The sequence below is a fragment of the Phacochoerus africanus genome, chromosome 8 (genome assembly GCF_016906955.1).
Source record: "Phacochoerus africanus isolate WHEZ1 chromosome 8, ROS_Pafr_v1, whole genome shotgun sequence".
In the NCBI taxonomy this organism is placed as follows: Eukaryota; Metazoa; Chordata; class Mammalia; order Artiodactyla; family Suidae; genus Phacochoerus; species Phacochoerus africanus.
Window position 1 is genome coordinate 81,293,192 of NC_062551.1, and position 22,426 is coordinate 81,315,617.

Genomic DNA, 22,426 nt, shown 5'->3' on the forward strand with positions numbered 1-22,426 from the left:
AGTCCCACGCTCAAAAATATTTCTTCTCTTCTACACGTTTCACCAAATTAATTTGATTAACAAACTCCTCTTTTAAAATGCAGTTGCTTAAGTGGTTTTCTTAAGAAGTCTTAAGGTTGCAGGCTTGGCTTGGATCCTGCGTTTGCTGTAGCTGTGGTGTAGACCGCAGCTCTGATTCGCACCCCTAGCCTAGGAACTTTCATATGCTGCAGATGCAGCCCTAAATTAAACAAACAAAAACAAAAACCAAGAAATCTTATTAAAGTCCATGGCTAGAGAACCTGGGGGTGGGAGATGATGGTAGCAGGAAAACTGAAGCTAATAAGACTAATTATGTGGGACTTATTAAAAGCATATATAAATCCTGTGACAAAAATGCTCATATGGGAGTTCTCTTGTGGTGCAGCATATTAAAAATTCTGCCTTGGAGTTCCTGTCATGGCTCAGCAGAAACGAATCTGACTAGTATCCATGAGGACACAGGTCTGACCCTGGCCTCACTCAGTGGGTTAAGGTGAGCTGTGGTGTAGCCCCAGGGATCTGGCACTGCTGTGGCTGTGGTGTAGGCCGGCAGCTACAGCTCTGATTTGACCCCTTGCCTGGGAACCTCCATTAGCCTAAGGTGCGGCAGTAAAAAGACAAGACTAAAAAACAAACAAAAAATCCTGCCTTGTCACTGCAGCAGCTGGGGTCACTGCTATGGAGCAGGTTTGATCCTTGGCCAGGGGAACTTCCACATGCTAGAGGGCAAGGCCAACAGAAAAAGCCCAGGGAGTTCCTGCTATGGCCCAAGGGGATGGGCAGGCTGTCTCTGCATTGCCAGGATGCAGGTTGGATCCCCAGCTGGATACAGTGGGTTAATGGATCTGGTTAAAGGCTTGGATCTGACCCCATGAGGTGGCAAAACCAACCAACCAATCAAAAAACTCCTATGTTCATAGAAACTGGTGTTCTCTTTTAAAACACGAGCTTTGGGTTGCTTATCCATTTATTCCCAAGAAGTTGTCCTTTTCCTCTTTGCTGCACCTCACTGGCAAATGAACTGAACTCTTTTCTCCTCCCTTTATTTACACACTGCAGAAAGGGTTATAAGTAAGGGAACTCTCCTCTCAACAAACTCTTCTTGGGGCACTTACAACGTGCTCTGTGTTCAGAGAAAGGGAACCCTGCTTTGCCTCCTCCCCAACCCCACCCGGAGGATGTGTGCGCGGGAACTCGCGGACAAGTAGCTACCACATAGTGTGATTGAAGTTCAAGACCAGTGAGACACAAAGGAGGAACTGATTAACTTGACCCGCACGTGCGTCGGAAACGCCTTCACAGAAGAGGTAGCTTCTTAGAATTTCGAGGCTGGGGGCCAGGAGGGCAGGAAGGAACCGCAAGCTGGGGCGCTAGCGTGACCGAGGAACAGAGAGGGAGGAGTGTCTGGACTAAGTGGCCAGGGGCCAGCCTCGGAAAGCAACTTTGATGAGTATCTTCCATGTGTAAGAGATCGGTTACTCGGCTCAGTGAACTTAACTCGGGAACTCAACGCCCCCTCCAGTGACTCCCCATGGCCCGGAACCCACTTGGTTCCGAGTGCCACGGGACCCACTGGCCGGACAGCGCGGGAGGAAGCCGCTGCTCGAGTGGGCGGCCGACGCCCTTCTCCCCGGCGCCGCTTGCGCGCGTCTCTCGGACCCTGGAATCGGCGCGAGGGGCTGGTGCTGGCCGCGACCTGGGGGTCGGACGGGGCCTGGTGGGCTTCTCCCGCAAGGGGCTGGTGCCACTCGGGGGCCCGAGAAGGGGCGGCAGCCGGGGCCCGCAGCGGTCGTTCCCGACATGCTCCTCTCGAGGAGGATTTGAAACCCTCGGCCACAGCCACCTCCCCTCCCTCGGCCCCGTCGGGCCCCAGCAACAGGCGGCGGCCCGCGTGTCATTGGCCGGGCCGCGCGAAAGCGTGTTTTGATTGGCCGCCGCGCTTCCCGGCCCAGCTTCTGCGCTCACTGTCGCCTCCATTTTGTCGGTAGAGGCAGAAGGAGGAGGTCGGCCGGGACGATAAGGTGGCCTGCAGCAGGCTCGTCGGTGCCCGTTGGCTTCGCTCGTTCCGTGCCTCGTCTCTCCCTGGAAGGGGAGGGGGGCTTCGACGCCGAGCAGGAGCCGCCGCTGTCGTAGTCCCGAGCTTGAAGTCGGTGAGTGGCGGGCGCGGCCATGTTGGCGGCCGCGCTCCCCATTGTTGGGGGTAGGAAGCCAGATCCAGTGCCCGGCGGGCGCAGGCGGCGGGGAGGACCGGGTTCCCCGGCCGGGCCCGAGCAACGCGGGGCGGCTCGGAAACCCACCGCATCGGAAGAGCAGAACTTTCCAGGCTCATGTTGGGAATGACTCACGATCCGGGAATTCGTAGTTTCTTTAGGGCTGTTAAAATAGTCTGGAAGGGCCTCTCGCTCTTTCAAAAAAAAGAGGGCTTATTATTTATATGGTTACTTGGTTTCTTGGAATAGCAAATGAAATCTTGAATGTTTAATGTTCCTGATAGGGAGGCATTTTCATACATATTAGATGGGACAGTGACTTCAGTTATGGCTTGTGGAACTTCTTTTAAAATGGGGAGGAGTCAAGAGTTCAAAACTAAAGGAAACACTACATCACGTAAACCTGTTTGGAGAGGAGGCTTTGTGGAAACGGATGTGTAATGTGTGCAAAGATTGGAAAGTAATGGTGAGACTTTAAAAACATAGCCTCTTTAGGAAACAGTTTATGCCCATTTCTTGGCATGGCTGTGAAAGTTAATGCTTCTGTGGTTTGACTGGTTTTGGTCACAGAATCCGTGTGGGAATCTGAAAAGTTCCTAGAAAAAAGATACGACTTATTGAGAGATCTGGCGGACACCCTTCCCCAATTCCTTATGAGTTCCTGGATCTCAAGGCTTAGAAGAGTTCTTAGATGATGACAGTTCTAAGGTCAAAGCCACCTTTAGAGACATTATTTTCTGCCTTTTAATTAGGAAGTAGCCATTTAACTATTTCTGTAGCAAATAATAAATGATCGCTTTCTCCTGTTTTCCACGTGAAATAATTTAGAAATCTTTGCTTTTTAGCTAGGACTTCTCTCAAGGTTGTGTGCTGAGGAGACTCAGATGTTGGCCTCAGTTCCTAGGCTGAACTCAGCAGATCGGCCCATGAAAACTTCTGTATTGAGACAAAGGAAAGGATCTGTCAGAAAGCAACATCTATTATCCTGGGCTTTGCGGCAAGGAAGAGGACAGGTGGTGGAAATCCTGCAATCTGAAAAGCAGACTGAAAGGTATCCAAGACTTCATGTTGAAATGGGGCAGACATTTTTATGGACTCATCCTAAACTGTTTAAGTAGAGGATCATACCAATTTGTAAGTTCATTTTTCTCAAGAAGTAACAAAGGCTGTGCATATGAAGTGTGGGCACTGTAATTAAGTAAAAAGCAGCTGAATAGCACATCTTTGAGTCTTCCCCCAAGGTTTCTGGGGTTACAAATTGTGACTACTGAAGTTTTTTTAAAGTTTTAAACTATCTTAAGTGGAATTTTACTTAGCATTTTGTTTCCATTCGCTTACAGGTGACAAAGAAGCTGAAGATGGGTGGTGGAGAGAGGTATAACATTCCAGCCCCTCAATCTAGAAATGTTAGTAAGAACCAACAACAGCTTAATAGACAGAAGACCAAGGATCAGAATTCCCAGATGAAGATTGTTCATAAGAAAAAGGAAAGAGGACATACTTACAATTCATCAGCAGCTGCATGGCAAGCCATGCAAAATGGGGGGAAGAACAAAAATTTTCCAAATAATCAAAATTGGAACTCTAGCTTATCAAGTCCCACCTTACTTTTTAAGTCTCAAACTAATCAGAACTATGCTGGAGCCAAATTTAGTGAGCCACCGTCACCAAGTGTTCTTCCTAAACCACCAAGCCACTGGGTTCCTGTTTCCTTCAATCCTTCCGATAAAGAAATAATGACATTTCAACTAAAAACCTTACTTAAAGTACAGGTATGAGATAAAGTACTAATGTTCAAAGTTAGTCAATATTTAGGGATAATTGGCAATTGTTTCAGACTAAATACACAAGGGAATTAATCTGTAAAATAGCTTGCGTAGAAAATATAATTAGACTTCATCTTGTTTTATGTGTTATGTGCATTGATGTAATGATAGAATCAGTGCAACTTAACTAAGGATATTTGTACTTGATATCAATACTAAATTAAGTGTTTTCAATGGATTAACCATTCAAATGAAACCATTCAAGTGCAGATTTGGGGAGTGATAAAGGAATCAACCTTTTCTATTGCTTGTTGGGAAAATTAAGATTATCATTCATGGATCAGTAGGTTTACTTGTTGAAAGCTGGTGAATCTGATGATAAGCATCAAATTAAAACATACAGGGGTTGAAAACTAGTTGAATATTGAGTTCAATGTTCTAGAAACATCCAGACCAGTTACATATCAACAACCTGATGCACTGCCAAAAAAATGTGAACTTTTAAAAAAGATTATAGTTGTTTTAGTTAACTAAATGGTGTACAGGGCACTAGGGGCTATTAGAATGAAATAGTATACCCCACTGGCCTTGTATATGACATGCAGTGGATAGATGTCTGCCAACAAAGGCACCAAAATCATTTTTTATGGAAATAGTATTTGGTGTTAACCAAGTAGCTTTCAAAATGCGTTTTTGTATTATGGCACTGCACAAGCTATTCTGACAGTGATCTGGCTTCACATCATCCTTGCAAAGCTTGTTTAAAGTGGGGAGCTGTATAATGTGAAAGTTTTAAGTAGCTAGGAAAGAGCCATGTAAATATATGTAATAAACTTGTAGCATATGTAAAATTTTATTGGCATTTATCCTACAAAAATAGAATATTTTAGTATGAATTTGCTGAATGTAAGACATCAACTTTTTTTATACTATGGCCTAATTTTAAAGGTCTAAGATAACTTCTTTTAAAAGTTTGCCCTTGTGCTAAAGTGCCAGTGTATGTATATTATAATTGATCTCACTGTAAACTATATTTCAAAGCAAATCTTAGTGTAAGAAGTTTTATATAACTGAGGTTTGAAGCTGCTAAAACACTTCCTATTTTTGAGATGTGAAAATGCAGTACGGGATTATTTTTTCTTTAAGCCCAAAGATTATTAAGGGGTCCCCCTAACCCTAAAGATTCATTTTGGCTTTCAACAATTTGTGTAACCTATGAGTATAATATACAATGCCAGTGTATTTTTTTTGTCAAAAGATGTAACCCAGGGGACCACTTAGTGCAAAAGATGTAATTTCTTGCAATACCTTAATGACATGTTTTGCCTGCCTTAAAGATAAATGCTAATTATAACAGCTAAATTAAAATGTGTGTGGGGGGGTCTATTTAAAACTTGATTGTTAAGTGCCCTACTTTCTGATTTGGCGGCTTTTGGGGGATTGTTTTTTAAGAGCAGAATTGCTAAATTGTATTTCTCCAAATAACTTCAGATTAGGTAATATTGCCCAAGTCAAACAATGACACCCTAAAGACATAGTACTTAATGTACATCAATGAATTTGAAGCATGAAATTTAAAAAATAAAATTATTTTTTACCCCAGTGGCTTAGTTTTTATCGTATAAAAATTTACCAATGTGTAGTATTTTTAGAATGCACATAATTAACCCAACTTAGAATAATAGGACTGTTGGTTTTAAAAGGCAACCAATGTGCTCACGTACATTAGGATTAGCAGCCCTACCATCAAAAAAGCAACTGCCTGTGATCTCTCAGCAAATACATAGAGCTTCCGAAACCACCTGATTTGAATAAAACAGGTTTAATTACCCTTCTCTTTCCTACTTTCTAAATAGCAAAAAAGAATTCCAAGTTGACAAGAACCCTTGTGTTCCCATACTTAACATATAAAGGTGTAACTTCTTTTTGTTGTTTTTTAGGGCCACACCCAAGGCACATGGAGGTTCCCAGGCTAGGGGTCTAACGAGCTGTAGCTGCTGGTCTTTGCTACAACCACACCAGATCCGAGCAACGTCTGCAACCTACACCACAGCTCACAACGCCACATCCTTAACCCACTGAGCAAGGCCAGGGATGGAACCCACAACCTCATGGTTCCTTTCATTTCTTTGCCATGATGGCAACTCCTAAAGGTGTAACTTTTAAATTGTACGCTAATTAGGCAGTGAATCTGTGGGCCAGGCTGTATTTTCTCATGCAAACTATAGGAAATAAAAGTCTTCACTTTCATCCTGTTATATTTCCAGTGTAATTTCTACTAACAAACAGTGCCAAGTTCTTTTCTGTACTGCACTGGAATCACAGTAGATTACAATTCTCACCCCAGGTATTTATTTGTTAGGTTTTGATGTTGCATGTAAATACAGTATATACTTTTTTTTTTTTAAGGGCTGAATCCATGGCATATAGAGGTTCCCAGGCTAGGGGCTGAATCAGAGCTATAGCCACTGGCCTGTACCACAGCCAACACAAGATGCGAGCCACATCTTTGACCTACACCACAATCCTTAACTGAGTGAGGCCAGGGATCGAACCTGCATCCTCAGAGATACTAGTCAGATTCGTTTCCGTTGAGCCATGATGGGAACTCCAGTATATATTAGATATTTGGTTTGAGATTGACTCAAGTGGTAAAAGTGTTGAGAATTACAGCTTTTTGCCTATAAAGATTTTTAATAGCTAAGAGTAACTTAGCAATTAGCTAATTATCCTATCAACATCTCCTAACTCAGAAAGTATTAAGTTATGGTTAGCCGACAGGAAGTACAGTGACAGAAATTTCCCAAATCGTACTCTGAAGAATCAAAAAGTTGTTAAGAATCTACTTATCCCTGTAGGGCTGTAGTTAGTTAGCCATAGTGTGAGCATTATCTGCCAGTGTATATAGTAGGATGGAGTCCATAACCTATCCTTTAAGTTCTGATAAATTCTCTTCATCCCAGAAGCAAGCACAACGTGGAAAAAAACCGAAGGGTTTTGGTAAGTTTTCTAGTGTTTAATTGTATTCTCATAGGCAATTACTTTGCAAAACAAGTGGGACAGAGTACATCTCAAACCTCTTATACAAATGAGGAAAGCCTACCTGGCCACAAATCTGTAAGGCAGAGCTAAACCTAAAAAAAAAAAAAAAAATCCAAGATTTTTTGGATCCTAGACCAGTTTATTTCATTATCTAGCATTCAGAGAGATCTACAAAAAACTGGACACAAACGCCTTTTCTACTTCTTTACAAACTACTCTGTCAATTATCAATAAAATGAATTCACATGCCTTGCTTATTAATCCCATCTTTAACATAGGGGTGAAACAACTGTTAGGAATACATAGAAATAATGCAATGAACATAACCAAATCTGTTGGAGGGGGCAAATGAAAAAAACCCGGGAAGGGACCTTTTCTATAGCAGCTAGCTATGCACAGATGTCAGCAGTTGAAGACAAACAGGTTGCTTACTTCATTTATCAATCAGGACAGTTTATGCATGGAAGTCCTAAAAGCGAGAAAGACCTCCTATGGAACACTGTTAAAATTAACTCCTGCGCGACCACTGTGCTGTTGAAGTCACAGCCTCCCCACTTCAAAATATCTCAGAATTTTACAAACAAGAATATGGTCAAAATGCAATACAGTGAGACTAAAATTTGAAAAGCCAGGCTGGAGAGTGAGTCATAACAGCTATGAGATCTTGGATTACATTTAGCCTCTCATTCAGGAAAGCTACAAACAAAATACTTTTTGTAATTAAATTATTTTTATAAATTATTAAATCTTCCCTCTAATTGAACTTGTTTCCATTATATTAACCACATTAAGTTATTAAAAATTTATTTTAAAAAATAACAGAAACAAACAGGAACCAAGTGAAAAACCATGAACACTAATCTAGTATCTCCCACTTACTTGCTGTGTGATCTTGGGTAAGTTCAAAAAACTAAAAAATTAAATAGGAGTTAAAAAGACCTCCATTTCATATCTTTCGGTGTATCCTGCTATATTTTCAAAATCTTTATAAATTACAAGCTTAAAACACTTCCATATATTTAGATGAATAACTTTACATGGAAAATTTTAAAAGTGGCAGAAATAAGACAAATCAAATATGCAAGTGATGAAATCGATGTATAGGTAAACTTCATGTCCTAATAAGGAACTAAGGAATCCAAAACATTTTGTGATGCTATAAAAGTTATTTATTAACTATACACAGAACATGTCCCCTATAAAATGTACATGTAAATCACTAAAAAGTATAATTTGGTGAACATTTTCTCAATTACAGAACATACTAAATCAGTGGGATAACAGCTCTCTGTCTGCCTCAAAATAAGTCTAAATTATAGCACCCAGAGTCTCCTTTATATCTGATGCAAAGTTAAATACTTATTTGGGGGACTATTTCCTAATATGTGTTTGAGGAGGCAGAGTTAACAACTTAATATAACTAGTATATTACAGTCACTGCACAATAAATCAGTTTATTACAGATGAAAACATCATTTTTTCATTATTTGTACTAATGGGATGCAAACAAATACTGTATACTTTTAATGGCAAATAACCACAAAATTACTTATCTTTGATAGTATGTTGGGTTTTGTAATTACATAGGATATAAACGGTGTAAAATATTATAATACACCTCAAACAAAACAATGAGGCCATACTGTAATGATTCACTAGATTGTGCTCAGTAGACATTTATCGAATAAGTGTATTTTACCTATTTTTCTCCCCAATTACCCAGTACAATTTTTGCCCACATCAGGGCTCAGCAAATGCTTGCTCAATATACTGACTAGGAAAGAGGTGAGAAGAGATGGACCCTCTTAGCTGGATGTCAAGTATTATAATTGGAATTTACTTGGGAGAGTGTTTAGGGAAGATGTAAACCGCATGTGGCATACAGGTAAGTAAACTCAGATGCCAACAAAGCAAACCATTACGCGGAAAACACTGGCACTGGAATAAACAAAGGCAAGATTTGCCAACAGCAAAAATAGAACTGACTTTAAAAGATAACCAAGAAAGTTTATACTGGACCATACCTTTTCTCACCCAATTCAGTTTGAGACAGACCAATAGAGGCACTGTAAGAGACTATGGCTGTCTTCCTTGACATTCAGACATCCTAGTTTCCAATAACTTAACATGGATCTGTTACCCATGAATCAGTATAAACCTATTCAGATTTAGGGATGAGTTTCCACAAGTACAAAGTTGAATTTCCTTTTATTTGTCCTAAAATGCTTACTTTCAAACTTGAAGGGACTTCAATTATTCCATGTAGTTTCGATAACATTCTTTTATCTTTTCAGACCAGAGTCAAAATATTCGTACAGTATTCATACTGCAGCACCTTCCACCCACCCTTTGGTCGCTTGAACTGCCCTTCTTTGGTTCTTTTTCCGCTTTCTCAGATCTTTCTTGAAGTGTAGTAAGCAGAACTGTACTGGGTATTCCAGCTGCAGTTTGGTCTTAAATAAAAGAAGGATGTTTGTCAGTTTGGTTTTCTTTATTCTTCTCTGTGGTATACAGGATTTTGTTAGTTGAACTGGATGTAGCAGCTTACAGGGCCAAATTTTCAAGAGAATAGTATAATAGTTCCCAGGTCTTTTCCCTGGGTTGTAACTTAATAGCTCATACTCTATGTAGCACCTTTCCTTTCTCACTGAAGCAATATCTGTCATTTTTCTTCTTGCTTACTTGGCTTCAAAAAAAAAAAAAAAAAAAAATGCAGAGACCTTAAGTAAAGAGAGGTGAAATGTCGGCCCTCACTTGAGTCTTGATATGTTCTATTCCACTATTGAGCACAGTGCCAGACACACAGTAGATACTCAATTATTATGGAACTCAACTATGCAATCCAAGATTAAAGCCTCTATAAGGATCCTCATCAAGTATCAGTAGGATCCTAACTATCATGGGTTCAACTATCAAACAGTCCCTTTGAAGCCATGTTAGGTACATCACTTCAGAAATAACATATAAAGTTCTCAAGAAAGTAGTCTTAGTCTAAAAATAAGTGACACAAGTAAAAAGAAAAAAAAAATCAACCCTTCTAATTTCTATGTAGAAACTGAAAATAATTTTAATGGGCTATTTCCTCAATCTACTCTAATTTTAATCCTTTTAAAAAAATCATCTAAGGATCAGGCCTGGGCTGAAATCCTGGATCTGCTTTTATAGCCTTTTCTGTGCACCTCCATATGCTCATCATCTGTGATATGGAGAAAATAAAGTATATTTATCACAGGGTTTTGTCATGAGTAAATGAGTTAACACATAAAGCTTTTAGAACAGTGTCTGGCACATTATAAATACTCAATAATCTTAGCAGCTATACTCATCATTATAAAGTAGCTAGAACTCAAACCACAAAACATCTAAAACCAGTTTCTCAAAGTGATTATCACTTAATATTAACTGCTCACCCACGTTCAAGGCAAAATTATTTTAAATCATGCCATTAAAAATAAAGCCAAATCCATCTTGTTTAGGATGGGGAAGAGCAGAATTATTGGTCCATCCAATAATGAAAATATAAACCTAAAATTAGCTGACTCAAATTTGATTTTAATGCGTGTCTCAACACTACCAATAACGTCTAAGTTATTGAACTTAAGGGGCTTAATAAGCAATCACAAAACAACTTTGACATTACATATGGAAATTTAAAGTACTATGTAAAAAGATGTACCTTTTTGGTAAATTCTATCATTTCCAAAGTAATAGTTGTGCCTGGCTCAATACTGATTTTAAATATTCCTCAATCTACAAAGGACTGTTTCCATTGCTATTTTAGAATCTCATTCAAAACTATAATAATTCCAGTTAATCATTATTTCCTTCATTTTGTTTTTATTATAGCATGTTTGCTTAATTTACAGCAAGCAGAAAATAAGCTGGGTCTTGTTTTGATCCAAACATTGATGTTTTAAAGGTTGTACACAATATTTGTTAAAAAGAACATATAAAAATACCTTTTTAGAAGCTTCTATAAGAAAGAAAATACAAAGTTTAACCCCACAACTTTCCTCTTTGCTAGAACTGCAAACTACTGCTACAGTTTTAAATAGACTTTTTGTTGTTTAAACTATACATCCAGAAAAATCTAAAAAAATTAAAGAAACGTGCATATAAATGATTGCATAGCAGAACATGAACATTAACTGCAAACAGTAAAGAAATGAAAGTTAGAAATACTATCAAATATACAAAGGTTCTAGAATCAATCCTTTAAACACATTCCACAAACAGTTATTTAAAAACCATCTTTTGTTCTTTACAGGCAAGGCCTAGATTACTAAAACCAAAATTGAAAAAAGTAATCCTCTGAAAGGAATTGTTTCTCCACAACACTTCTTACTTATACCTGTAAGCAAGCAATCTGAAAATTTTAAAGATGCTAGCTTTTATTCTGAAATGAGATTGGACATGTCACTTTTTATTGTCCCCAAAATGATCTCACAGAAAGATGCTAGAAATTATAAATGGTAAGGGTATTATTTTTTTATTAGGTACTACACTGATAACACCTCAAGAGATGTGCCTTTCTTAAAAATTTTTTCCAATATTACTTTAAATCTCATGGCACCACAGAATCAGAGTGGGAGTGTTGTCTTTCAACTTGCCTCACATCAAATAAACTGAGGTGTGAAGAACAAGCCTCCTTCATAAAGAGACAGGCAAATTTTGATACAAACGCACACACCAAGTGCTGTAAGCATCAAAATTCAGTTCTTTTACACTATACATACACACAAACAAAACCTACTTTGAAACAATTTACCTGCTTTTAAGAGCAGTAAGAAGACTAAGCCGTATTATGGTCAGCAATGCTCCTCAAAGTTTAGAGTAATTACATAAGAGCATTCTTTTTCTCTTAAAATTATTTTTGCCATCATCAACCTGCCCAAGGTGAGTTTTTCCGACGTTTGTTATGTTCCAAATCTTCACAGAAACCAGAAAAAAGCAGTGAAGCCTCCATGTTCAGTCAAAAAACTCAATCTCCCTGAAAATGCTACTCAACCCAGTTGGCATTATTTCCCAAAACAGTGGGGTTAACAAAATAACTATTCCACACTATGCCATAAATTATCATCACGGGCCTAGACAATCTTGACAAGACAAAGGTCCACCCTGAACCTAAATGTGTCTGATCAGTCAGTGCTGTACTGTGGCTACAACTTCACTTTTGTATCATTCTATCTTTTATTAGCAAGCTACATTTCTAGGTTAACAGTTCTACCAAATATGGATATCAAAGTTTATTTTTAATAAGACAATGTTGCAAATTATGGTCAACCAACATCTTTTCACCAATACTTCAAGCATAAAAAATGAGAATCTTTACAAAAATATACAGAGACACCACAAATTGGTAGCTGCCCATAACATTAAACAAACTGGACTCTTAAGAGTGGCTTCTCAACAGCATATCATTTTAATTATAACCATTGCTTGGTACAGGGAAAACTGACAAGTGTTTTTTTAAGCATCATTGCAACATTGTATTCCTGATAATTTAAGTAAACCAAACTATGAGTAAATGAATGATACATGCCTAAAAATATCATGGTTTTATACTATCAGTGGCCACTGGACTTAGGACTAGTCCAAGACCTTGATCTAGATTTTGACCTAGACCTAGACTGTGATCTTGACTGAGATTTGGATCTAGGTGGTTCTTTTTTCCTTGATTCCTTTTCATATCTTGAGCCAGACTTATAATGTGTTTTGGAATCTGTTTTAGAGGTGCCTCTAGTTTTGGTGTGAGATGCAGACCTAGAACGTGATTTAGCCTTCATTTCTTTCTTGGGCTGGGACTTGGACCGTGATCTTGAATTGGATTTAGATCTTGAAAAAGATCGATTTCGGTGTTTGAATCTTTCAAAACAGAGGAGAGATACAATTAGAGTAAAAATTAGATTCTATATTAATCAAATTGTTATTTTTAGAGTAAAAGTTCACTCTGAAATTGAAAAATGTATAGTCTTTTTCAAAGCAAAGTTATTTACCTATCATTGTCGGAATGGCTTCTGCTACGCCGTGGTCTTCCAGTCGGTCTACTGCTAAAAAGTACATCAGAAAAAGCAAACAGTGACACATGTCTATTTATAAAGTCTTTTAAAATTTCTAATTAGGAGTTCCCGTCGTGGCTCAGTGGAAATGAATCTGACTAGCATCCATGAGGACACAGGTTCAATCCCTGGCCTTGTTCAGTGGGTTAAGGATCCAGCACTGCTGTGAGCTGTAGTGCAGGTGACAGACGAGGTGGCTCGGATCCCATGTTGCTGTGGCTGTGGCGGAGGCCAGGAGCTGCAGCTCTGATTGGACCTCTAGGCTGGGAATGTCCATATGCTGCAGATGCGGCCCTAAAAAACAATAAATAAATAGTGTCTAATTTAAAAAGTGAAGCATAAAACTTTTTAAATGAAGCACTAAAATATTTTTAGTCTCAATGAAGCATTAACAATGCATGTAATTAAAAGTATACAAAATGATTTAAAAAAATTAAAGGCTAACAAATCTTTTCTGACAGATCACTGGGCTACATATCACACTTACTTTCTAGGGCTATAAGATCTTCTATAGTTGTAATCAAAGGACCGACTTCTTGATCTCCTTCTTTCGTAACTTCGGCTTCTAGAACGCCTATATCTGTCATAATCATCATAGCGTGAAGAACTGTACACATTTCTCCCTTCCTTTGCTTTCATCTGATTTGGAGCTATGAAATAAATGGAACATAAATATTTATGAACATTAAAAATATAGTTTTTAAGCCTCCAAATTACACGGAAAATTCGTGCATCCTCTTCCCTCTACCTCCAAATCCGTGTCAAGACTAATTATGAACATTGATCTTGGAAAAGGTATTTATTTTCAAGTAAGTCTATCAGAAGACTTATGTTAAAAATGATAATTTCGGAGTTCCTGTCGTGGTGCAGTGGTTAACAAATCCGACTAGGAACCATGAGGTTGCGGGTTCGGTCCCTGCCCTTGCTCAGTGGGTTAATGATCCGGCGTTGCCGTGAGCTGTGGTGTAGGTTGCAGACGCGGCTCGGATCCCTCGTTGCTGTGGCTCTGGCGTAGGCCAGTGGCTACAGCTCCGATTCAACCCCTAGCCTGGGAACCTCCATATGGCGCGGGAGCGGCCCAAGAAATAGCAACAGCAACAACAACAACAAAAAAAAAGACAAAAAGACAAAAAAAAAGATAATTTCAAAATACCTCAACTATTTTTTCTTCAAAGACCTCTCACCATCTAGTTTGTTACCCAAAAATATGCCAACTACTTGTACATCAGGAAAATATACCATGAAAGTATTTTTAGAATTCCAAATTAAAATACAATTTATTTTTGAACTTTTTAGGGCCATACCCACGGCATAATGGAGGTTCCCAGGCTAGGAGTCCAATTGGAGCTACAACTCCCTGTCTACGCCACAGCCAGAGCAATGCCAGATCCTTAACCGACTGAATGAGGCCAGAGATTGATTCCACAAACTCATGGTTCCTAGTCGGATTCGTTTCCACTGCGCCACAAGGGGAACTCCAAAATATGAATAATTTTTGAACCATATACTAATTTGTAATTATCCTGCCATGGTTTCCATTCATTAGGTATACAATTAATGATGAAATACTTGCTGGTGATCTATGAATGATGTGTACTGTCAAAATGTGGTAACATATAGTCACACAGTTCTAAGAAACTATGACAAAGAAAAGAACATGTGCCTTAGACACACCCCCAGACAGTCCTCAATTCTGTTATCTCATTCAATCCAAAGAAGCAGATACTTTTATGTGTGTGTATAAATAACACAGTGACCAACCAGGAGGAACCCAACACCCACCCAAAAACTAGAGAATCACAAGAGCTTGTGTCTACTTAGGTGGTTCTTCCTCTCTTCAGGAGTTACTTTAATCTCAATCTTTTCGTATCTTGCTCAAAGTAACATAATGGTTGAGCCAGAATTCAAACCCACGGGTTTAGTTGATTCCAAAATCCATAGTGTACTTCTGCCTCATTAGCATGAAGCCAACATCTGGTATATTCCTGAATAATAATATAAACCAAGTACTAACACAAAACTGATTCTAGGTCTACTCTATATAGTCTTTCCCAGTCTAATTCTATCTGTTCATTTCTACAGCCAGGACCCAGATAATCACCCAATTATACCTTGAAGATCTTTATGAAGGGAAATGGCTCAAGAGAACCAAAATTTTCCCAATTTTATTCCATTCAATTCCTCGCTCAGTATATTAAACACACCACAGCTGAAAAGCACTGATCTCCTCATTCCTAATCCTTTTGTCTACCCTGAAATTTTGCAAATTATTTCAGATAATCTCCTCGAAAACTATCTTTATGGGTTCTGAACAGATAAGACAAATTATACAAATACTTCCAAGAAGGACTCTCAAAATAATGTCTAAAAATAATGTATGATACAGATATTAGGCATAAAGGTACTTACTCTTCCGATCCCCCTGTGCGAACTGTATTTCAATTTGGCGTCCACAAATCCATTTTCTGTCCAAATTATGCAAAGCATCTTCAGCATCACGAACATCCTCAAATGTGCTAAATGTTAAGGGGCTTGGGAAGTTTTGCAAACTTTGATAACGATTGAAAATTCAGTTGGTAAGTCTGGAACAAGTCACAATCTCTCAATACTAGAAAATCAACCAGACCTCAATTACTAGTTGATTGATTTAGCTATAAATGCTTTACAGTTTTAAAGCACTTGTGATTTCCTAAGATATACGTTTGAAAACACAGGTGAATACATATTATAAAGCTATTCTTGAAATAAGGTTTGTTATAGCTGAATCACCAAGTAATCCTGAAGTCAAACAAGACAAAAAAGAAAAACAAATGCCAATTCTACTTTGCATATGAAAACAAAAATTTCTTAAAATCAAAACTGTTTTTCATATTTTTGTTTTGAATGAAAAAAAAATGCCAATAGTTCTTGTGTAAGCAAGTGGAATATACCTTACCTTACAAGAGATGAAAGCATTAAGCTCAAATTAATTCTTGCTATTTTTTCTCAGACTTATCTAACACGATCATTTCATGTAGTTGTCTTCCTTATACTGCACTGGGAAGACTGGTAGGCTAGCCACTTGTAGATATTAAAATAGAATCAAGCAATAATTAAGACATTGCTATACCAAAATCATATTACATCCACGCACAGATTATAAAAGGATGCTGTCAAGAAGTAACAGACCATTTCTAAAGATCCCGGGATTGGAAAGCCCTAACCACAACACTTAATATGTAGCTTCCCGCAAAGAAGTGGATATGGGACTTGGTTTTCAACTTGAGAATTTCCATATAGTATTTATAAGCCTAAAGCAACTGCTGATACCTGTTTTTGATCTGAGAAGCTAAGATGCTTTGTCCTATTCCCTCTATGTAAGCTTTACAAAGGTGTTTTGGCCAAATTTAACTCCTTTCCTAAAATCATCATTCTAATGGAACCCAAACACATTCAGAGCAATGTTTGATATGAAAGCTTTTGAAGGGGAGCTAGGCTAGGTTTGGGTGTGGATTTTCACTCTGTACTAAAATTCACTATTTTAACTTGTCATTTGTATTTCTTATATTTGAGAGAGGAGTACAGATCTTGAATGGTGATTAAAAAACATCTCTGCAGTGATACACTCCCTTCCTCCAAGACTGATACTAATACTTTTATTGCAGAGATTAAAAGGGCTGCCTCATTAGATTTCCTATTTCTAGTTTTGGAAGGACTTGAGGACCACAGCAGCGTCCCATTTCATTTCTCTCTTCCTAAGGCTTATTACGTGTAGTGAAGGAAAGGTTTTCTCAAGTCCTAAATCATGAGGCTTTCATCATGAAAAGACAAAGGTTGATCAGGAGTTTAAAACCTTCAACACTCTAACTGAACATCCCTCAAAGTTAATGTGGTTAGGTTCTAAAATAACTGAAAAGTATACATTCACTTAATGGGAATACTACTTTGTTATTTCCTGAGACAGAACAACTTCTTAAAGGAATCAGACCAAGAAGTGCAAAAAATTACCAACAAGAAAAAATCATCCTCTGGGGCTATCCTCAAAAACAGAATCCTGGGCTGGATGGACCATAGCAAGGTTCTATGTTACTGCTAAGAGAAGACTAGTTGGGAATGGGGTCAGGTAGAAAAGAATCACACCAGGGACAGCCAAATATCATTCTGATGCCAGTCACAGAAGAACGCTGTATTGGTGTGTGTGTGTGGGGGGTCCTTTGGAAAATCAAAAGATATCTATTTCCTTTTAACTAATTTAAGACCATAGAAAGATTTTGTGTATAAAAATAGATATAATCCATCTTTAGATTACTGTGGACAATAACTCTCTTTTGGCTCAAGTATCACATACCCTGAGTTAAACTCTGATCCTGGTTTCCAGGCCACCCCTAACCAGATAAAATCAGGTCAACACTGTAAGCCAGAATGCATTGCTACTTTTTTGTTTTTGTTTTTTTAAACCAAGCCAGATAAAGCTTTTATCCTCTCTGTACCAGAGCTTTGCAACCAATTCCCACAACTGTCCTTGATCACTTGCCTGGCAGGAGTAGCAGCTTTTGGCATTTCCCCTAAGTCTTGCTAGGACTCTGCTAAGTTTCAAGAGATCCACTGAATTTAAGCAATAAGAATTTTCTCTAGCTTGAAGTCCACAGCAGGAACCTTTGTCACAGGGAGATGGTCTCCACTGAAGGAAGTAATGTCACCTGAAACTCTTGGATCAGGGAACAATTTCCCAGAGATCCTGATCAGGTCCCCTCTTCTGCAACCCATTCTGGGCCAACTGATCATATGTACTGAAGCAGCCAGGGCCAGCAGGCTTCACAGAGCTAAGTTTGAGAAGTTAGGAGTATGTGTGTGCCATTAGCAGTCACTTTAAAATCTATAAACAGTAGTATCTCTAGTGGATTTGACATAATAAGACCACAAGAGCTGTTTCTAAGTAGTTCCCAGTGTATGCACCTGTCTCCCCTTTAAGCATGACTCTGTGGAGTCAGCCTGCCCCCAAACCTCATGCTAATCAAAGAGCACTGCCTGCTACCCTATGGCATCTGACCACCTGGTCCAAAACAGAAATAAGCTGAATTTAAGCTTAACAACATTATATCCTGGTACACTTGACAAGCTAAGAGAGAGTGCATTCATACAAAACCACATCACAACATTAAAGGCCCACATAAATCAAGTTACAGGTTTTGTCACTAGACCAAACCAGAGTAATTTTGAAAATTAACTGCTTACAAAACATTAAAAAAAAAAAAAAAAAAAAAGGAAAATAGTTATTCTGTAGGATACATCAGGTATGACTCCTTTAATCTTGGCCATCATTCAACTTCATCTTGACCTTTAACTCTTTAAGTGCTTGTCAGAAGGACTTGTCATGAGATGCTTGGCCAAATATGACAGATGGCTTTATCTTTAACTTTGAAAAACAACCTTTTCCCCCTTTTGTAGATAAAGCGAGGCTTTGTCTCCCATTAGGCTTGTCCTTCTTCCAGCTTTTCTTTATATTTTCTTTTCCCAAACTCTCCCTTCTCTTCAAGCCTGATCCTTAAGAGGTCTTTGGCTTGTCTACTTGCCTTAAGTGTTGAACTCTACTCTAAAGGTTCTTTCATGCTTTCTCTTTGGGGTCGCCATAACTGTACAGCTTTACATTCTCTGAGGTAACAACAGAGGACAGCAAATTAGGGGACAATATTAAAGAAGTTTACCTCATTGTTAAACAACTTGTTTTTGATCAAGTGACTCAAAACAAACAAGAATACCAAACTTTAATTGCTAAGCACAAGAACATATTAACTTTTGAGTTACATTAAAGGTGGCAGCAACCAGATTGTACTCAAATTTAACTCACATATTATAATTACTGATTTGAGTTTCAACAGCACGAATGGGAATTTAAATATTTTACTATTTTTGGATTAACTTTAAGAAAAGGAACAATGTGAGTCAGAATTAATTAAAAAAAAAAGACAAAACATTTATTAGCGGACAAAAAAAAACAACTACTTTTTAGATGTTACCTCTTACATAAACTTGAATTTCAAACTTCAACACCCCTCACTAATCAGCCATCTGAAGAAAGGATATTGAACATATGCAAATCCTCTTGGACGACGAGTGTAGAAATCAAGTGGAACATACACATCAACTATAGGACCATAACGACCAAATTCACGTCGCAAATCTTCAGACCTAAAACATCATGAAAAGACCCCAAATTTTTATGTTTACTACTTTTAAAGTTTATTTGTAAGAAATAGGTTTCTTTCTGAAATATTTCAGAAACAGGTTTCTTTCTGTAATTAAAGAGACTGTGCTATGTTCCTGGGTGACAAGAAACGGACAAGCTTTCTAAATTTCACTCAACATCAATAACCATCTGTAAGAATATACATGTCTTTTTGAAAAAGGAAAGCTAGAATCCAAGATTTTGGAAGATAAAAATGCAGTTTATAATAAAACTTATTACTACTTCACATTAACAACAGGAAAAAAGACATTTAAAGAAACTTGATTCCAACTTAGCACTTGTTTTTATCCACAGCCTTCATTTTTCATAAAAGGCACAATAGCCTTAAGTTGTATTTAAGTACTGCTATTTTTTTTTAACAATATCAAAGCAACTCTAGTATTCTGAAAATTACCAAGCACTTATTTTTACCTCTAAGTTTTAGCCACAGTTGGGAGATATGGTTTGAAAAATAAAAGTCACAAGTATACATAATTCCTTAATAAATGTAAAAGTGACATAAAAGGGAAAGTTTCCTAGACGCAAATTACTATTGCTTACTTTCTTACTTAGAATTAGGACAGGAAAACATCACACAAGGCTACCAAAATTAATTTTTGTGTAAAATGATTATTTGTGATACAAAGTTTCATCTTGTAATAAGATCTCTTCCAAAAAATTCTGACGGCAACTCCAAGCAATTAAGGGAATTGGTGAGAACAAAGGAACGGACTGGATTAATCCAATTTAGCTATCAATGGTAGAGGCTTCCTAAACTTCCCTTTTCAAAGGGTGACCACTACTTCCGAGAAATGGGAAGAACTAGTTTGTACTGTTTAACCGTTATTTTTTTTCTCTAATCTCAACATTCCCTTTCTCCGAACACCTCCAACATTAAAAAAAAAAAAAAAACCACGCAAATGTAACACAACGGCAACCAAAAATAGCGTAGCAAGTGCTTCGCCACATTCCCCTCCCTCGCTCCCGTTATTTCACCGCAAAGCAATTTTTAACTAAAAAAAATTTTCTGGGCCGAGGATGCGTGCACCTCAAAAAACGTGAACTTCAAATCAACGGGGAGCGGACGTTCGGCGCGGGCTGGACGCGTGGAGGGAAAACGAAGAGGAAGCTCCCCCTCCCCCGAACTGCGAAGGGGAGGGGACTGAAACCCCGCCACGCGGCCCGCGCTCTCGCGGCGGCCCCGGAGGACTAGCGGCGCCGCCCTCGCCCCAACGCGGCGGTTGAGCCGACAGCGACAGCGCGGCCTACTTCGGGCCCGAAAGCCGGCGCGGGACCCGCCATCTTCACCCCTTCCCCTCCCCCGGCCCAGCGCGCCGCCGCCACCGCCGCACGGGTCCTTTCCGAGCCTGCGGCCTCCCCGCGAGGGCCCCGGGGTACCTCCCCTGTACCTACCTGGTATCGTCGGCCACGTTCCTTACGAACAGAGACGTATTGGGGGGACGCAGATACCGAGACATGACTGCGGCGTAAGTCTCAGCACGGACACTAACGGGCTCAGCAAACCGTCCGCAGCTCTGGCGGCGGATCCTCAGACACACACAGCCAGAGGGCTCCGCTACGGCAACCGCCCCTTCTCGCGAGACTTCACTCCCGCCTCCCCCTCCTACCTGCAACGGTTCCCTCCCGCGAGATCATCCGGCGTGCGCCTGCGCATGCGGACCGCTGGAGTACGTGCCGCAGCCTCGGTCTCATTCATTGGCCTCTCGAGCTTCCTCCTCTTTCCCTCCCGCAGCCCGCTCTTTCTTTAGTGCTTTATTTTCCCGCCCTTTTCTGCCTTGCACCTCTTTTCCCCCTCCTAACCCCCCAGGTCAGATGCTGTAAAGTACGCTAGACTGTATGGTTTTTACAAACTAGACGGAGTTTAAATATAATTCGGAAAGAGTGCCTTACTTTTTTCTATCTGGCCCACGTTATATTAGATCGCTGACCGGCAAGAGAAGAATTTACAGCCTCTGGTGTTAGTGTGAAAAGGAAGGAGATGTGTGTCCTTGCAGAGAGATAGGCCTGTCTCTCCAGTGAGTCTTGCACGCGATGCGCTCACTCCCTGAGCGCCTTTGCCCAGGCTACTTCTCACGTACCCTTCTTGGTCATTTCCTCACCTATCCACGCTGTTTGCTCCTAATTAAAGGCCGTTCCCTACCAAAATGGGACGCAAACCTCACATCTTGGTCTCTGTTGTCATCTACAGTGTATTCCTTGCTAACAACTTCACGGGTATGTCTTGTTCGTGTATTGCAGTGTTTCTCCAATAATTTGTGGATCTCGGGGCAAAATGAAAACATTCAAAAATTAAGATCACAGTAGCAGAGCATTAAGTCTGAGAGCAGGGTCCTTTGCATCTGCACAGGTGGCACAGCCATGAAGCCTCCATGAATGTTAGCGATTATTATTATTACTCATAATGCCTTGAGAAACAATAGGAGAAAGTGAGGTACAAATACTTCCCTCACTGGAGTTGCTTCCTGCCTCACACACCAAGTGCACCTTTGATCTTTTGTGCTTTAGGATCCCAGAGTCTTGAAAAAGATACTGGGAAAATTAGAGAAAGTAAACACCTTTCATCTGGGGCCTGAGATGGGCAGTTTACCAAATTATAAATCTGCAGCAAGTGGTGGGAGGTGGACGAGGAGATACACCAAGGAATTTTGCAAGTACAACCCTTCCTCACAAAAAGTGCTACCATGTGTAGTCAAGAGCACCACAGAATACCAGAGTTGGTAATTTTTTTGAAAACCAAATATTAATCTCTGAGAACAGTCTGTTGGCACTGTGCCTCTTCTTGAAGAAATTATGTTTCATTGAGATTGATGTCAGAAAACAACTTTCCTTGGGTGCTGTTCTCAGAATTGCACAAATAACACCCCAAGGTAAAGCGGAAAGTGAAGTCTATGGATTTCCTTGACCCCGAAACAGCTTCTTTCCTGATTTGTGGGCAATGGCAGACATATCATGTGTTGGAATTATCAGCCTGTCTCTGTAAGCAAAGCCAAATCCTTGAGTCAATTCATCAAGCTTAATTTTATGGCTACAACGGTTTCATTCCGACAATTGCCAAGGATGGGGCTGGGCACTATCTTTGTCTCCATAGGCAAATAATCATCT

The 22,426-nt window shown here is 39.5% G+C and overlaps 3 protein-coding genes across 11 annotated transcripts; 2 read left to right on the forward strand and 1 right to left on the reverse strand.

The window, feature by feature from the left end:
* Positions 1-1,070: 1,070 nt before the first annotated feature.
* On the forward strand, positions 1,071-2,163 carry LOC125133872 (uncharacterized). The gene has a single exon (XM_047792502.1). It carries the CDS (start codon positions 1,553-1,555, stop codon positions 1,946-1,948), a length of 396 nt encoding a protein of 131 aa, XP_047648458.1. The 5' UTR covers positions 1,071-1,552; the 3' UTR covers positions 1,949-2,163.
* Positions 1,999-5,599, forward strand: PNRC2 (proline rich nuclear receptor coactivator 2). The gene is made up of 3 exons (XM_047792501.1): positions 1,999-2,171; positions 3,077-3,282; positions 3,572-5,599. The coding sequence occupies exon 3, from the start codon at positions 3,590-3,592 to the stop codon at positions 4,007-4,009; it is 420 nt and encodes a 139-aa protein (XP_047648457.1). The 5' UTR covers positions 1,999-2,171; positions 3,077-3,282; positions 3,572-3,589; the 3' UTR covers positions 4,010-5,599.
* Positions 5,600-8,470: 2,871 nt separating this feature from the next.
* On the reverse strand, positions 8,471-20,916 carry SRSF10 (serine and arginine rich splicing factor 10). Of its 9 annotated transcripts, none has more exons than XM_047792507.1 (7): positions 20,717-20,914; positions 19,162-19,266; positions 15,508-15,611; positions 13,586-13,748; positions 13,036-13,089; positions 12,803-12,904; positions 8,471-9,492 (listed from the first exon to the last, which is right to left on the reverse strand). In XM_047792507.1, exons 1-7 carry the CDS (start codon positions 20,779-20,781, stop codon positions 9,432-9,434), a joined length of 654 nt encoding a protein of 217 aa, XP_047648463.1. In that variant the 5' UTR covers positions 20,782-20,914; the 3' UTR covers positions 8,471-9,431. The 9 variants fall into 9 exon arrangements, with proteins under 9 accessions (XP_047648463.1, XP_047648466.1, XP_047648468.1 ...); XM_047792508.1 differs by lacking the exon at positions 8,471-9,492 and adding an exon at positions 9,732-10,235; XM_047792510.1 differs by lacking the exon at positions 12,803-12,904 and having other exon boundaries at positions 8,471-9,725; positions 13,036-13,086; positions 20,717-20,916.
* Positions 20,917-22,426: the final 1,510 nt, after the last annotated feature.

Coding starts and splice junctions, on each gene's coding strand:
- LOC125133872 (XM_047792502.1), top strand. CDS start 1,553: ATGGCCCGGAACCCACTTGGTTCCGAGTGCCACGGGACCCACTGGCCG.
- PNRC2 (XM_047792501.1), top strand. CDS start 3,590: ATGGGTGGTGGAGAGAGGTATAACATTCCAGCCCCTCAATCTAGAAAT.
- SRSF10 (XM_047792505.1), bottom strand. CDS start 20,781: ATGTCTCGGTATCTGCGTCCCCCCAATACGTCTCTGTTCGTAAGGAAC. Junction 15,612..19,161: donor AGAGGATTTGCATATGTTCA/ATATCCTTTCTT, acceptor AACATTTAGCAC/ATTTGAGGATGTTCGTGATG. Junction 13,090..13,585: donor AGATCTTATAGCCCTAGAAA/GTAAGTGTGATA, acceptor TGTACTTTTTAG/CAGTAGACCGACTGGAAGAC.